General features: G+C 41.6%; 1 protein-coding gene across 2 annotated transcripts in view; it reads right to left on the bottom strand.

Annotated features, from left to right (window-relative positions):
* PIGU (phosphatidylinositol glycan anchor biosynthesis class U) overlaps positions 1-13,933 on the bottom strand; it is a 90,715-nt gene extending 76,782 nt beyond the window's left edge. Inside the window, exons 1-3 of one of the 2 annotated variants that reach the window (XM_059893022.1) lie at positions 13,784-13,933; positions 12,986-13,121; positions 10,547-10,611 (exon numbers count right to left, since the gene is read on the bottom strand). In XM_059893022.1, the coding sequence (XP_059749005.1) occupies positions 10,547-10,611; positions 12,986-13,109 (189 nt within the window). In that variant the 5' untranslated portion in view covers positions 13,110-13,121; positions 13,784-13,933. The remainder of the gene's footprint in view (positions 1-10,546; positions 10,612-12,985; positions 13,122-13,783) is intronic. The other variant, XM_002692442.5, reaches the window with a different exon arrangement.
* Between the last annotated feature and the right edge of the window lie 392 nt (positions 13,934-14,325).

Genomic DNA, 14,325 nt, shown 5'->3' on the forward strand with positions numbered 1-14,325 from the left:
ACTAAAGAGAATAAACAAAATCGAGTACATTTTAAATATGCTTCCCTAGTACTACCTGACCTGCCTCTTGAGAAGTCTGTATGCAGGTCAGGAAGCAACAGTTAGAACTGGACATGGGACAACAGACTGGTTCCAAATAGGAAAAGGAGTATGTCAAGGCTGTATATTGTCACCCTGCTTATTTAACTTCTATGCAGAGTACATCATGAGAAATCCTGGGCTGGAGGAAGCACAAGCTGGAATCAAGACTGCCAGGAGAAATATCAATAACCTCAGATATGCAGGTGACACCACCCTTATGGCAGAAAGTGAAGAGGAACTAAAAAGCGTCTTGATGAAAGTGAAAGAGGAGAGTGAAAAAGTTGGCTTAAAGCTCAACATTCAGAAAACTAAGATCATGGCATCTGGTCCCATCACTTCATGGTAAATAGATGGGGAAACAGTGGAAACAGTGTCAGACTTTATTTTTCTGGGCTCCAAAATCACTGCAGGTGGTGATTACAGCCATGAAATTAAAAGACGCTTACTCCTTATAAGGAAAGTTATGACCAACCTAGACAGCATATTAAAAACCAGAGACATTACTTTGTCAACAAGTTCCATCTAATCAAGGCTATGGTTTTTTCAGTGGTCATGTATGGATGTGAGAGTTGGGACTATAAAGAAAGCTGAGCGCTGAAGAATTGATGCTTTTGAACTGTGGTGTTGGAGAAGGCTCTTGAGAGTCCCTTGGACTGCAAGGAGATCCAACCAGTCCATGCTAAAGGAGATCAGTCCTGGGTGTTCATTGGAAGGACTGATTTTGAAGCTGAAACTCCAATACTTTGGCCACCTGATGCGAAGAGCTGACTCATTTGAAAAGACCCTGATGCTGGGAAAGATTGAGGGCAGGAGGAGAAGGGGACAACAGAGGATGAGATGGTTGGATGGCATCACCGACTCAATGGACATGGGTTTGGGTGGACTCCGGGAGTTGGTGATGGGATAGGGAGGCCCGGCGTGCTGCAGTTCATGAGGTCGCAAAGAGTCAGACATGACTGAACTGAAGTGGACTTCACTAATCTCTAAACTTTATACAATTCTTTCTTCAAACTTTTATGGGGATAATCACTTTATCTTTTTCTAATGATACCCAGATCACTGATATTAGATCTTCTGCCTTCCTAACATGGCCAACCCTCCAACAACATGGGGGTTAGTAGTACTGGCTCCCATGCAGTAAAAAAATCTGAGTATAATTTTATAGTTGGCCCTCCATACCCATGGTTCTCCAGCCTCAAATTTAACCAACCTCAGATTGTGCAGTACTGCAGTACATATTTATTAGAAAAAAAAAAAATCTGTATATAAGTGAACCTACCTATGCAGCTCAAACTTATGTTGTTCAAGGGTCAAAGCAATCAATTTTCCTTTGGGTATGGCTTTAGCTGTATCATACAAATTTTGATATGTTGTTTTATCACCTTCAGTTTAAAATACTCAAATTTCCGCTGAGATTTTTTTCTTTGAGACTAAAGTGTATAGTGTTTAATTTCCAATTATTTTAAACTTTCCTTTTTATATTTTTGTAATGTATTTATTATTATAGTCATAGAAAATACTATGTATTTTCAATGATTTCAATCACTTAAAATGTGTTGTGACTTGCTTTGTGTTCCATCATATGGTCAATTTTATAAGTGTTCCACACACAATTGAAAAGAATGTGCATATTAACATTTTTTGGTGTGACATTTTATGGATGACATCTAGGTTGTTTGTTAAGCATTTGCTCAAATCTACTATGATTTTCTGGTCTGTTTGTTATATCAGAGACTGAGACACATATGTTAAAATATCCCTCTATGACTGTGGGTTTGTCTATTTCTTCTTTTAGTCATGTCACTTTTATAGATTTTGAAGCTATGTAGTTAGATGAATTTAAGTGTAGAATTACTGTATCATCTGGGTGTTGATCAATTATTAAAAATAATTCTCTTTGCCTCTAACAATGTTTTTTTGTCTTAAAATGTTCTACCAGGTTCCACTCTGGGCAGGTTGTTTGCCCTCTGAGCGTTAGTTTCTAGTTTCTTCAGCCATAAAACACATATAGTGACCTATTTCACATGGTTCTTGGGAGAATTAACTGGTAACATTCACAAAGTACTCAGCATAGTGCCTAGCACACAGTAAACCTCAATATGTTAGCTACCTGAGATCAACTTTTTACCTCCTTTTGAAAATAGGGGCCTCAGCCTTGCCTTTCAAAGTTCTCAAAGAATTAAACTTTTACAACTATCTACTAATGGATTCTTTTTCGCATTTATCTTTGTCTGTAAGAGGTAGCAACTTGATATTTATATTACCAATAGCCTACTTTTGAAATGTTTTGATGCTTCAGATAGTTTAGAATGGCACTAAATAGAACAGAACAAACTGTTCTCAAAAAGTCTATCAGCACGGGGGCTTGTTTCCTCAATGAACTAACAAGTACATAGCAGTTAGTTTAACTGCATAGTCCAACTCCCCTCCCCCATTCTCACTTATAGCCAACATTTCTTATTTCACTGAGAAAAGAGAAGCAATTACATGAGAACCACCTTATTTTCCCACTACCCAGTTGATCAATTTCCTCTATCTATACTTATACTCTCTACTTTTCTTATATTAACAATGGAGGAAGTTCCATTCTTCCTATTTAAAACCAAATCCTTCACCTGTCAACTGGATCCCATTCCTTCTGACCTCCTCAAAGACACTGCTCATTTGATCTTTCTTACATTCTCAACTTAGTATCCACAGAATTCTTCCCATCAGCATTCAATATGCAGATCTTCATATTTTAAAAATCTTCACTAGACATCTCTATCCAGCTTCCATACCATTTCTCTGCCCTCCTTTAGACTGAAACTCCTCAAAAAGGTTGTCTCTACTGTGTCTTTCCATCTTTCCCTCAATGTATGTCAGTAAGTCGCTTGTCCCTATACTCCACTGAAATTATTGCTGCCAAAGATCTCAATTTTGGCAAATTAATCATCAATTTTTAGTCTAAATTTTCTCAACCTTGAAATAGCATTTGACATCATTTTTGTTGTTGTTTAGTAGCTAAGTCATGTCCAACTCTTTGCTACTCCATGGACTGTAGCCCAGTAGGCCCCTCTGTCCATGGGATTTTGCAGGAAAGATACTGGAGTGGTTTGCCATTTCCTTCTCCAGGGGATCATTCCCAACCCAGGGATCAAACCCACGTCTCCTGCTTGGCAGGCAGATTCTATACCACTGAGCCACCTAGTAAGTTCTGACATAGTTTTTACTCCTTCCTTAAAGCATTTAGCTTCCATGAACTACATTCTCTTGATTTTCCACCCTTTCAGCTCTATTTGCTAGTACCTCTTTCCCTTCCCAACCTTGATGTACTGGATAGCTCCAGGTCCTCTAATTCTTCTTTATGTAAATTCACTCTCTAGATATCTGTTATCTATTTCTGTGTAACAAATTATCCAAAAACTTAATAGCTTAAAACAGTACACATTTATTACCTCACACAGTGCCTAAGAGTCAGGAATCCAGGAATGGCTTAACTGGGTGGTTCTGGCACAGAGTCTCTCGTGAGATTGAAGCCAAGCTGTCAGCTAGGGCTGCAGTATCTAAAAGAGCTTAAGTATCTGCTCCAAGCTTACTCATATGGGTGTTGACAACAAGATTCAGTTCCACAACACAAAGGCTTCCTTAAGGTTGGTCATGACATGGCTTCCCCCAGAGAAAGTCTACAATGGAAGCTGTTAACTGGGGAGATCATACCCCAAAATCACAAGGCCACTGCTACCTCCCTGAAATCCTGGATTGAGACCCTCACCTCCAGGTTGGCTACTCTACCTGAGAATCCACCTGCTCTGACTGGGCTTACTACAAGACCAATGTGAAGGCTGGCGTGGCAGATGACTTTGGAAAGAAGTTTAATTCCTTACAGGTTCCCATGTCACAGCATAAATATACTATCCAGTTGGAGGCTAAAGAAAAAGATGCAAATACTGTTCTGAGTTGTTTCTCTCAAAGGCCAGGACTAAGGAATAGGAGACAGCTGGAGAAGATGATGAACACGGTTCCATTTGATCAGTAACCATTAAGAATGTGAATGAAGTTTTTCCAGAAACCAAATTAGACAAGAAGTAGCCCAATTTATCTTATACAGGAGGAAGCTCAGGCGCTCATCTTACAAACACTGGACATTAAAAACAAACAAACAAAAAATTAAATAAAACAATTTTATTAAAAGATAGATAAAGACGAGGGGTAAAGGAGGAGAGAAATAGGTGAGGGAGATTAAGAAGCACAAACTTTCAGTTGAAAAATAAATGAGTCACAGGTCTAAAATGTACAGCATGGGGAACATGATTAGTAATCATGTAATGTGGTATTGGAGAAGACTCCCGAGAGTACCTTGGAGATCAAACCAGTCAATCCTAAAGGAAATTAGTCCTGAATATTCATTGGAAGGACTGATGCTGAAGCTGAAGCTCCAATACTTTGACCACCTGATGCAAAGAACTGACTCAATGGAAAAAGACCCTGATGCTGGGAAAGATGGAAAGCAGGAGAAGGGGACGACAGAGGATAAGATGGTTGGATGGCACCACCGACTCAATGGTACATAAGCCTGAGCAAGCTCCAGGAGCTGGTGATGGACAGGGAAGCCTGGCGTGCTGCAATCCATGAGGTCACAAAGAGTCAGACACAACTAAGTGACTGAACTGAACTGAATCTCCTTGTATATTGATAAATGACAACTAGACTTATGGTGAGCACTTAAAAATGTATACAAATATGTAGTCACTATGTCATACACTGGGAACTAACACAGTGTTGCACGTAAAATATACTTCAAAAAGAAAAGAGAGATCAGAGTAGGAGGGAAAACTGGATAAAGATAGTCAAAAGGTACAAATTTTCAGTTATAAAATAAATAAGTTCTATCTAAGGATGTAATGTACAATAAATGATAAATATAGGTAGCACTTCTATAGTTATAAATGAAAGTTAAGAGAGTAAATCCTAAGAGTTTGCATCACAAGGGAAAAACCATTTCTATTTCATTAATGTATCTACTGTGGTCATCATTTCATAATGGATAAAAGTTAAATCATGCTGTATAAAACTTACACAGTGTTGTATGTCAATTACATCTCAATAAAAGTGGAAAAGAAAAGATACCAAGACAGATAGGGAGATATAGAGATTGAAAGAAAATCCAAACTCCTAACCATGTCTACAAAAAGTCCTGTATCATCAGGCTCCTAATTTCTTACAACTTATCTCTTATTATTCTCCTTTGCTCATTCTGCCTTAGCAACACTGATCATCTTTCTGCAACTCACAAATGCCAAACTCATTCCCAAATCAGGGCCATCATATGGCTTGCTTGATTCATTTAGATCTCTTATTCAAATTTCACTTCCTCAAGTGCCTTCCCTGAACACACTAAAATAGTCATATATATGACCACCACTCTTTATCCTTTTGCTGCTGCTGCTGCTGCTGCTAAGTCACTTCAGTTGTGTCCGACTCTGTGCGATCCTGTAGACGGCAGCCCACCAGGCTCCCCCGTCCCTGGGATTCTCCAGGCAAGAACACTGGAGTGGGTTGCCATTTCCTTCTCCAATGCATGAAAGTGAAAAGTGAAAGTGAAGTCACTCAGTCGTGCCCAACTCTTAGCGACCCCATGGACTGCAGCCTACCAGGCTCCTCCATCCATGGGATTTTCCAGGCAAGAGTACTGGAGTGGGGTGCCATTGCCTTCTCCGCTTTATCCTTTTACTCAGCTTTATTTTTCTATATATACTTACCATTTAACTACCACATCAAACTTAACATCAAACTACCGCACAATTGCACTCATCTCACATGCTAGTAAAGTAATGCTTAAAATTCTCCAAGCCAGGCTTTGGCAATATGTGAACTATGAACTTCCAGAGGTTCAAACTTGTTTTAGAAAAGGCAGAGGAACCAGAGATCAAATTGCCAACGTCCTCTGGATCATCGAAAAAGCAAGAGTTCCAGAAACATATATATTTCTGCTTTACTGACTATGCCAAAGCCTTTGACTGTGTGGATCACAATCAACTGTGGAAAATTCTGAAAGAGATGGGAATACTAGACCACCTGACCTGCCTCTTGAGAAACCTATATGCAGGTCAGGAAGCAACAGTTAGGACTGGACATGGGACAACAGACTCGTTCCAAGTAGGAAAAGGAGTACGTCAAGGATGTATATTGTCACCCTGCTTATTTAACTTCTATGCAGAGTACATCATGAGAAACGCTGGGCTGGAGGAAGCACAAGCTGGAATCAAGATTGCTGGGAGAAATACCAATAACCTCAGATATGCAGATGATATCACCCTTATGGCAGAAAGCGAAGAAAAACTAAAGAGCGTCTTGATGAAAGTGAAAGAGGAGAGTGAAAAAGTTGGCTTAAAGCTCAACATTCAGAAAACTAAGATCATGGCATCTGGTCCCATCACTTCATGGCAAATAGATGGGGAAACAGTGGAAACAACAGCTGACTTTATTTTTCTGGGCTCCAAAATCACTGCAGATGGTGACTGCTGCCATGAAATTAAAAGACGCTTACTCCTTATAAGGAAAGTTATGACCAACCTAGACAGCATATTCAAAAGCAGAGACATTACTTTGCCAACAAAGGTCCGTCTAGTCAAGGTTATAGTTTTTCCAATGGTCATGTATGGATGTGAGAGTTGGACTATAAAGAAAGCTGAGCGCCGAAGAATTGATGCTTTTGAACAGTGGTGTTGGAGAAGACTCTTGAGAGTTCCTTGGACTGCAAGGAGATCCAACCAGTCCATCCTAAAGATCAGTCCTGGGTGTTCATTGGAAGGACTGATGTTGAAGCTGAAACTCCAATACTTTGGCCACCTGATGCGAAGAGCTGACTGATTTGAAAAGACCCGATGCTGGGAAAGACTGAGGGCAGGAGGAGAAGGGGACAACAGAGGATGAGATGGTTGGATGGCATCACCGACTCAATGGACATGGGTTTGGGTAGACTCCGGGAGTTGGTGATGGACAGGGAGGACTGGCGTGCTGGGGTTCCTGGGGTAGCAAAGAGTCGGACACAACTGAGTGACTGAACTGAAGTGAACTGAACTTACCATTAAAGTGAAATCACATTTAAAAAAATTTAGCTTTATGGAGGTATGCTGCTGCTGCTGCTAAGTCGCTTCAGTCGTGTCCGACTCTGTGTGACCCCATAGACGGCAGCCCACCAGGCTCCCCCATCCCTGGGATTCTCCAGGCAGGAACACTGGAGTGGGTTGCCATTTCCTTCTCCAATGCATGAAAGTGAAAAGTGACAGTGAAGTTGCTCAGTCGTGTCCGACTCTTAGCGACCCCATGGACTGCAACCTACCAGGCTCCTCCATCCATGGGATTTTCCAGGCAAGAGTACTGGAGTGGGGTGCCATTGCCTTCTCCGTTATGGAGGTATAGTTGGTATAAAAAAGATATACAACTTGACATGTTCTGACCTATGTATACACCCATGAAAGCATTACCACAATCAAGATGGTGAACATATCTACCATTCCCAAATGTTCACCTATTTTACTGTTCATTCCAAAGGACCAACTGTATTTCTATGCCTTTCCATACTTTCTGTTTTCTGTTTCATTTGTTTCCATTCAGGTAGTTATTATTCCTTTTATTCTGCTTACTTTTGAGTTATCTTCTTTTTCTAGTTTCTTAAGATAGAAACTGAGGTCAATGATTTGAGACTTTCTTCTTTTTTAATATAGGCATTTTACATCATAAATTTCCCACATATTTTGATAGGCTGCGTTTTCATTTTCATTCATTCAAAATACTAATTTCCCTTCTGATTTCTTCTTTGATCATGGGTTATTGAGGAATATGTTACTTAGCTTGCAAATACTCGGGGATTTTCCAGGTATCTTTCTGGTATTAATTTTTCATTTGATTCCACTGTGGTCAGAGAATATACTTTGTATGACGTCAATCCTTTTATTAAATTTATTGAGCCTGTTTTATTTCTCAGAATATGATCTATCTTGCAAATACACACTTGAAGGGATTATGTATTTTGCTGTTACTGGATGGAATGTTCTGTAAATGTCAATGAAGTCAAAATGGTTGGTGTATTGTTCAAGTTTTCTCTATCCTTGTTGACTCTGTCTGCTTGTTCTATCAATCACTTACAGAGCGATACTGAAATCTCAGACTATAACTGGAGATCTGTCGATTTCTCCTTGCAGTTCTATCCATCTTCATGTACTCTGAAACTCTATTAGGTGCATAAGCATCAGGACTGTTATGTCTTCTTGATAAACTGACCCTTTCATCATGATGAAATTATTTTCTTTATCCTTGGCAATATTCTTTGCTCTTTTTACTAACTTATTGTCTGTTTCTCTCAAAAATATGAGAATAATAATGCCAAGGACTGTGTCTTGTTTTATACCCCTAGCATCTAGCAGGGTCGCTGGCATTTGGTGTGTACTTAATAACTCTTTGTTAAAGGAAAGAGAGAAGGGAAGAAGGGGTTGGAATACATATGCAGATACAGAGCGAGGCACTAGGAATAAGTGATCAAAAGATGCCAGAACACGTTCTAAGCAGCACATATCATAATGGGTAAAACAAGTACAGAGGCAGTTTCAAGAGTATGATATGAGTCATGAAAAGGATAAGCACAAGATGCTTTGAAAGATACAGGAGAAACATCTAACTTAGTCTAAGGTGATGAGGGATGGCTTCCTGGAGGAGGCAAAACCTAAGCTAGTATCTGAACAGCAGGGTCAACCACAAAAAGAGAGAAGAATGGCCCTCTATAAAAAGACAACAGCACAAACAAAGACATAGGCAAGAGAGAATATGGTACTGAAGCATAATAAAACCATGTCAGAACTCTGTCAGGGGTTCCTATTCTGTAGAAAACATACTGCCTAAGGCACACAGCACACTGAGGTCTCCTGGCTACTAGGCTATGTTTGTATATTTCTGTTCCCAATTTCTGAATTGTGTGCTCATAGTCTCATAGAGACTTCCCTGGTGGCTCAGATGGTAAAAGCGTCTGCCTACAATGTGGGAGACCGGGGTTCGATCCCTGGGTCGGGAAGTTCCCTTGGAGAAGGAAATGGCAACCCACTCTAGTATTCTTGCCTGGAAAATCCCATGGACGGAGGAGTTTCGTAGGCTACAGTCCATGGGGTCCCAAAGAGTGGGACACGACTGAGCGACCTCACTTTCACTTTCAAAGAGTCTCAAATTTTTCCTAACCTGTTTCTGCTAGCAGTTCTTATTATTGTGGTTCAATTAGACAGTAATACAAAGATAACGAAGTATGAATACAAAAGAGTTGTTATCTCCATGAGAACCAAATTGAATGCTTTAAAAAGACTAGATAGGAGAACCAAAAAAACTGTTCTCAAAGTAGGTATGAGGGAGATAGTTGTAAAAATTAAGGGCTAAATTGCCTAATTAGAAGACGTCTAAATGATAAAGCCAATAAAAAAGGTCTGGGGCTTTCCTGGTGGCTCAGTGGTAAGGAATTTGCCTGCCAATGCAAGGACATGGGTTCAGTCTCTGGTCCTAGAAGATCACATGCTGCGGGGCAACTAAGCCTGTGCACTACAACTAAAGGGCCTGTGCTCTAGAGCCCAGGAGCCACAACTACTGGGCCCAGGCACTATAACTACTGAAGCCCTCGGGCCTACAGCCCATGCTCCACAGCAAAAGAAGCCATCACGATGAGAAGCCCGAGTACTACAACCAAGAGTAGCCCCTGCTCGCCAAGACAGAAAGCCCACGCAACAGTGAAGACCCAGCAGAGCCAAACATTAAATTAAAAAAAAAAAAAAAATGGGGAGGAAGAAGTGGAAAGACATGTGGTTGAGGGAGTGAGCAGGACCCACAGGGCTTTGTATGCACCCTAAGGTGCTTGGATTTTATCCTGAAATCAGTGCCAAGCAGGACAGTGACAAAATCAGATTCACATTTCAGGAAGATGGCTCTGACTACAGGATAAAATAAAAAGGAGCAAGACTGAATGCAGAAGGACTTGTCAGGAAGCTGTTGTAGTAACCCAAATAAGAGATGATAGTGACCTAAGAGTGATTTTACTATTCTTAAGAACAAACTTTATGGGTTAAATGGCTTTGGTGGGCTTTCTAAGAAACCAACACTGCTGACACAGTTTTCACAGGAAAGCATGTTCCAAAGAACAAATTACATGCCAATTAGCATATAACCTATTCGTGAACTACGAACTGTTTACAACTTATCTGCCAACAAAAATGGTAACTTCCACAGAAGTCTCATCTGCTTCCCCAAATTACAATCTAAATCTGGATCATTTCCACTGCAATTGTGAAACCCTCTTCTTAAGCAGAAGACATCTAAAAAAAGGGGCTGTTTCTAAATATGATTTTCAAAAATAGATCTTTTTAAATGTTTGTACAAAACAGAGGTTAGGTTTGGCATCTGTGACTATAAACTACTCTTAGTACCCAGAAAAGAAAGCAAAAACACTTACTTCATGAAATACTGCTCCAGAATAAGGAGACACTCCCAAGTCCAACAGTGAGAGGCCTTCAACCACTGAAAAGTAAGACATCCAAGTTCACTCTTACTTTAGAGACATATGCAGACTGGCCATAAACCAAAGTGCTAGATAACTCCCAAGAACAAGAAGGGCTTCCCAATTTGTCTAACCCCATTTTACCTCATTCCCAGCAAGTGATTTTAAGTCTTGATTTCAGATGATGGTGAACCTTCTTCCCTACAGAGCAACTCTTTTCATTGTGGGGCAACACTCATTATGAAAAAATTTTATATTAAACCTTAACATTCCTTCAATCTTCTTCTAACTTCCACCCATGCTAAAAAGGGTTTTGTTTGCAAATTCCCTGGTGGTCTGGTGGTATGGACTTGGCACTTTCCTGCCAGAGGCCCAGGTTCAATCCCTGGGCAGAAAACTAAGATTCTGCAAGCCCCTGCCAAATAAATAAATAATAACAAGTGTTTCACTTCTACATATTCTGCTCCATTGCAAAAAACAGCCAAATAACAAATTAGAAGCTGTGAGAAATGTGGAATAGGAAAATGGGCAGTTGTTCTCATATGCTGACTGTTTGAGTGACATTTGTTATTAACTTTTCTACAAGCAACATGTATTTTCAAGTGTGTGCCTCTTGATCCAGAAACGATTGTTCTTAGGGTAGTTTATCGGGGGAAATAACTGGACAAGTGCCCAGAGAAATATGTTCCTTATTATGCTCAGAGTACTAAAATATTAAAAATTAATATTTCATTAATGTTTCATTAATGGATATGTATGTAAATGAATTAAGAAGTGTATACATATATGTAGGCTTCCCTGGTGGCTCAGACGGTAAAGTGTCTGCCCGCAATGCAGGAGATCTGGGTTCGATTCCTAGGTCAGGAATATCCCCTGGAGAAAGAAATGGCAATCCACTCCAGCACTCTTGCCTGGAAAATCCCATGGATGGAGGAGCCTAATAGGCTACAGTCCATGGGATCACAAAAAGTCAGACACGACTGAGCGACTTCGCTCTCCTTTCCTTTCCTTTATACATATATGTATGGGTGGATAGAGAAAAGCACTTTATAGTTAGAAATCATACTTCGCTATTAATAATTGAATAAATAAACAGGTAAAAGAGAAAAGAAAACTCTTCCTTATAGAGAAGTGTAAATGTCAAATGTAGAGGAAAGATGAAAATAGATAATCACCATTTGGCAGATCCCACAGTAATAATCATGAAAGGCAAGTGTCAATAATGGATACTAAAAATTAGTGGGTAAAAATATGACTGGAAACAGTATTTGCAAGGAGAAAAATAAAAACTTATGTGGGTAAACCTGGCATTCACTATCTTTCTCAAGTGACCTACCTTAATATCACCAGTAATATGCTGACCAGTTAACATTATCAATATCAAGTTCCTCCTGACATGATTCATAATGATGGAGATAAAAAAACTTCTGTGGTGTTTATGCCAAAAATGTGGTTCTTACCCAAAAAACCTAACTTCAATCTCATCATGAGGAAACATCAAGAAAACCTAAACTGAGAGACAAAATAACTGGCCGACTCACTGGAAAAGACTCTGATCCTAGGAAAGATTGAAGGCAGGAGGAGAAGGGGGTGACAGAGGACAAGATGACTGGATGGCATCACTGACTCAATGGACATGAGTTTGAGCAAGCTCCAGGTGATGGTGAAGGACAGGGAAGCCTGGCCTGCTACAGTCCATGGGGTTGCAAAGAGTCAGACACAACTGAGTGACTGAACAACAACATGAAGGAGGAAGCATCCCAGATAGGAAGAGACAAAGGATAGACAACGATTAAATGCAATATGGGATCATGATGGGATCTTGGACCAGAGAAAGGACATCTGTGGAACAACTGGTAAAAATTCTGTAGGTTAGTTAATGGTATTGTATCAATGTTAATTTTCTGGTTTAGGTCATTGTACTATGATTATGTAGGATATTAGCAGGACAAGAAGCTGGGTAAAGGGTGGTAGTGGTGATTCAGTTGCTAAGTCATGTCTGACTGTTGTGACCCCATAGACTGTAGCTTGCCAGGCTCCTCAGTCCATGGGATTTTCCAGGCAAGAATGGAGTACACTGCCATTCCCTTCTCCAGGGGATCTTCCTGACCCAGGAATCGAATCTGGGTCTCCTGCATTGCAGGTGGATTCCTTACCATCTGAGTCAACAGGGAAGCTATGGGATAATATTAAAACTCTAGCATTTAACGTTTGAGAACATGAAAGGGGACTTCTGTGGTGCTGTTCTGTTTGTTGATCTGGGTGCTGCCTACATGGATGTAGACAGTTTGTAAAAAATTTCTTGAGCTCTAAGTTTATTACACTTTAGGAAGAAAGTTTTTTAGAAAAATCTTCAGACTCTGGCCCTAACCTCACCCCCATCCCATTACTCACCTACTTTGGATATGTTCACTTCCTTCAACATTTCTTGATCCTGTTTATCTTCTACCTGGAACTTCCCTTTCTCTAATCTCCCTTTCCAAACTCTGCTTCCTTCAAGAGTTAGCTCAAATTCCATAGCCTTAAGAAACTGGAAAAGGAGGGGATGCTTTCTTCAAGATCAGAACTCCAAGGAAGGAACTGGATGTACACAGGAAGTACACTTTCCACAAATGCTTATAATTATCTATTTCTCCCATTAGCCTGTGGATCCTTTGGCCCAAATTCTGTCCCTTTAATATAAAACACTGTTCTATGAAGAACTGCAAGACCTAGGAAGACACAGTAGGAAAAACTGCACTGCAAGTCCCAGACGGAGAATAGGCTTCTAAGCACACTCACTCACACCCTTTCCTCGCTTAGGCAGGATTGGTCCCCGCACTGGGCTCCCCTCACAGCCACCCCACACCCCAGGGAGCATCATGTGCGAATCTCCCGCCAAATCCCACTCCAGCCAGCATGCACTTCCCTTATCCTGACCCTTCCTCAGATCACGCCTCTCAGCGCAAAACCCGTGTGGGACACACCCCCTCAGATCCCCACCCCGCAGGTGACCGGCCTGTAGGGCCCCAACCTCACCACTGCCCCACGCTCCCTCCTCCCAGCAGCCCCGCTCTCCCGCCTTCTCTAAGTACGCTTGAGTGGGTCAGTTTCCTCAGAATCGAGCTTGCGGCCAATGCCCCCGCCTTCCATTCACAGAGGCCAGGAGCGCACAGGCGGGACCTGACCGCCTACTCGAGCCGGTGGCCTCACCTCTCTTCCAAGAGCTCAGTGGGGACACCACCTCCACCCGCTCCGAGATGAACTCGGCCAGACTGGAGCGGAACAAGGCCGCCCGCACGGTCACGGCCACCACCAGTACCAAGGCCAAGGGAGCCGCCATGATAGCTGGGGCGGGCGCGCAGGCGGGGAGGGAAAGGCGAGTCGGAAGAACCTGGACCTGCGTACCGCCCCCTGTAGTTCCGCGGACCGGCGCACCTCGCTACTATCGTCGGAGCGGCCAGACTGGGGACTACCACTCCCAGGAGGCCTTGCGGCGAAATGGGGCCGGGACGACGGCAAGCAGGGCGTCTCAACCTCGCCTCAAAGGGTTGGGCGACGTCTCAGACGGCAGTAGGTGAGCTGTAAATCACCCAGAGAACGAAATGCTCCTGAAAGAAGAAAGGTGAAGGCAATTGTCGTCCTAGGATTGTGAACGAGATTTAAAAGACGTTTGTTTCACTCATGTCTATGTTTTAAATGCTTCAGTTCAGTTCAGTCGCTCAGTCGTGTCCGACTATTTGCTTGGGAGTCCC

This window comes from Bos taurus, chromosome 13, assembly GCF_002263795.3.
Source record: "Bos taurus isolate L1 Dominette 01449 registration number 42190680 breed Hereford chromosome 13, ARS-UCD2.0, whole genome shotgun sequence".
In the NCBI taxonomy this organism is placed as follows: domain Eukaryota; kingdom Metazoa; phylum Chordata; class Mammalia; order Artiodactyla; family Bovidae; genus Bos; species Bos taurus.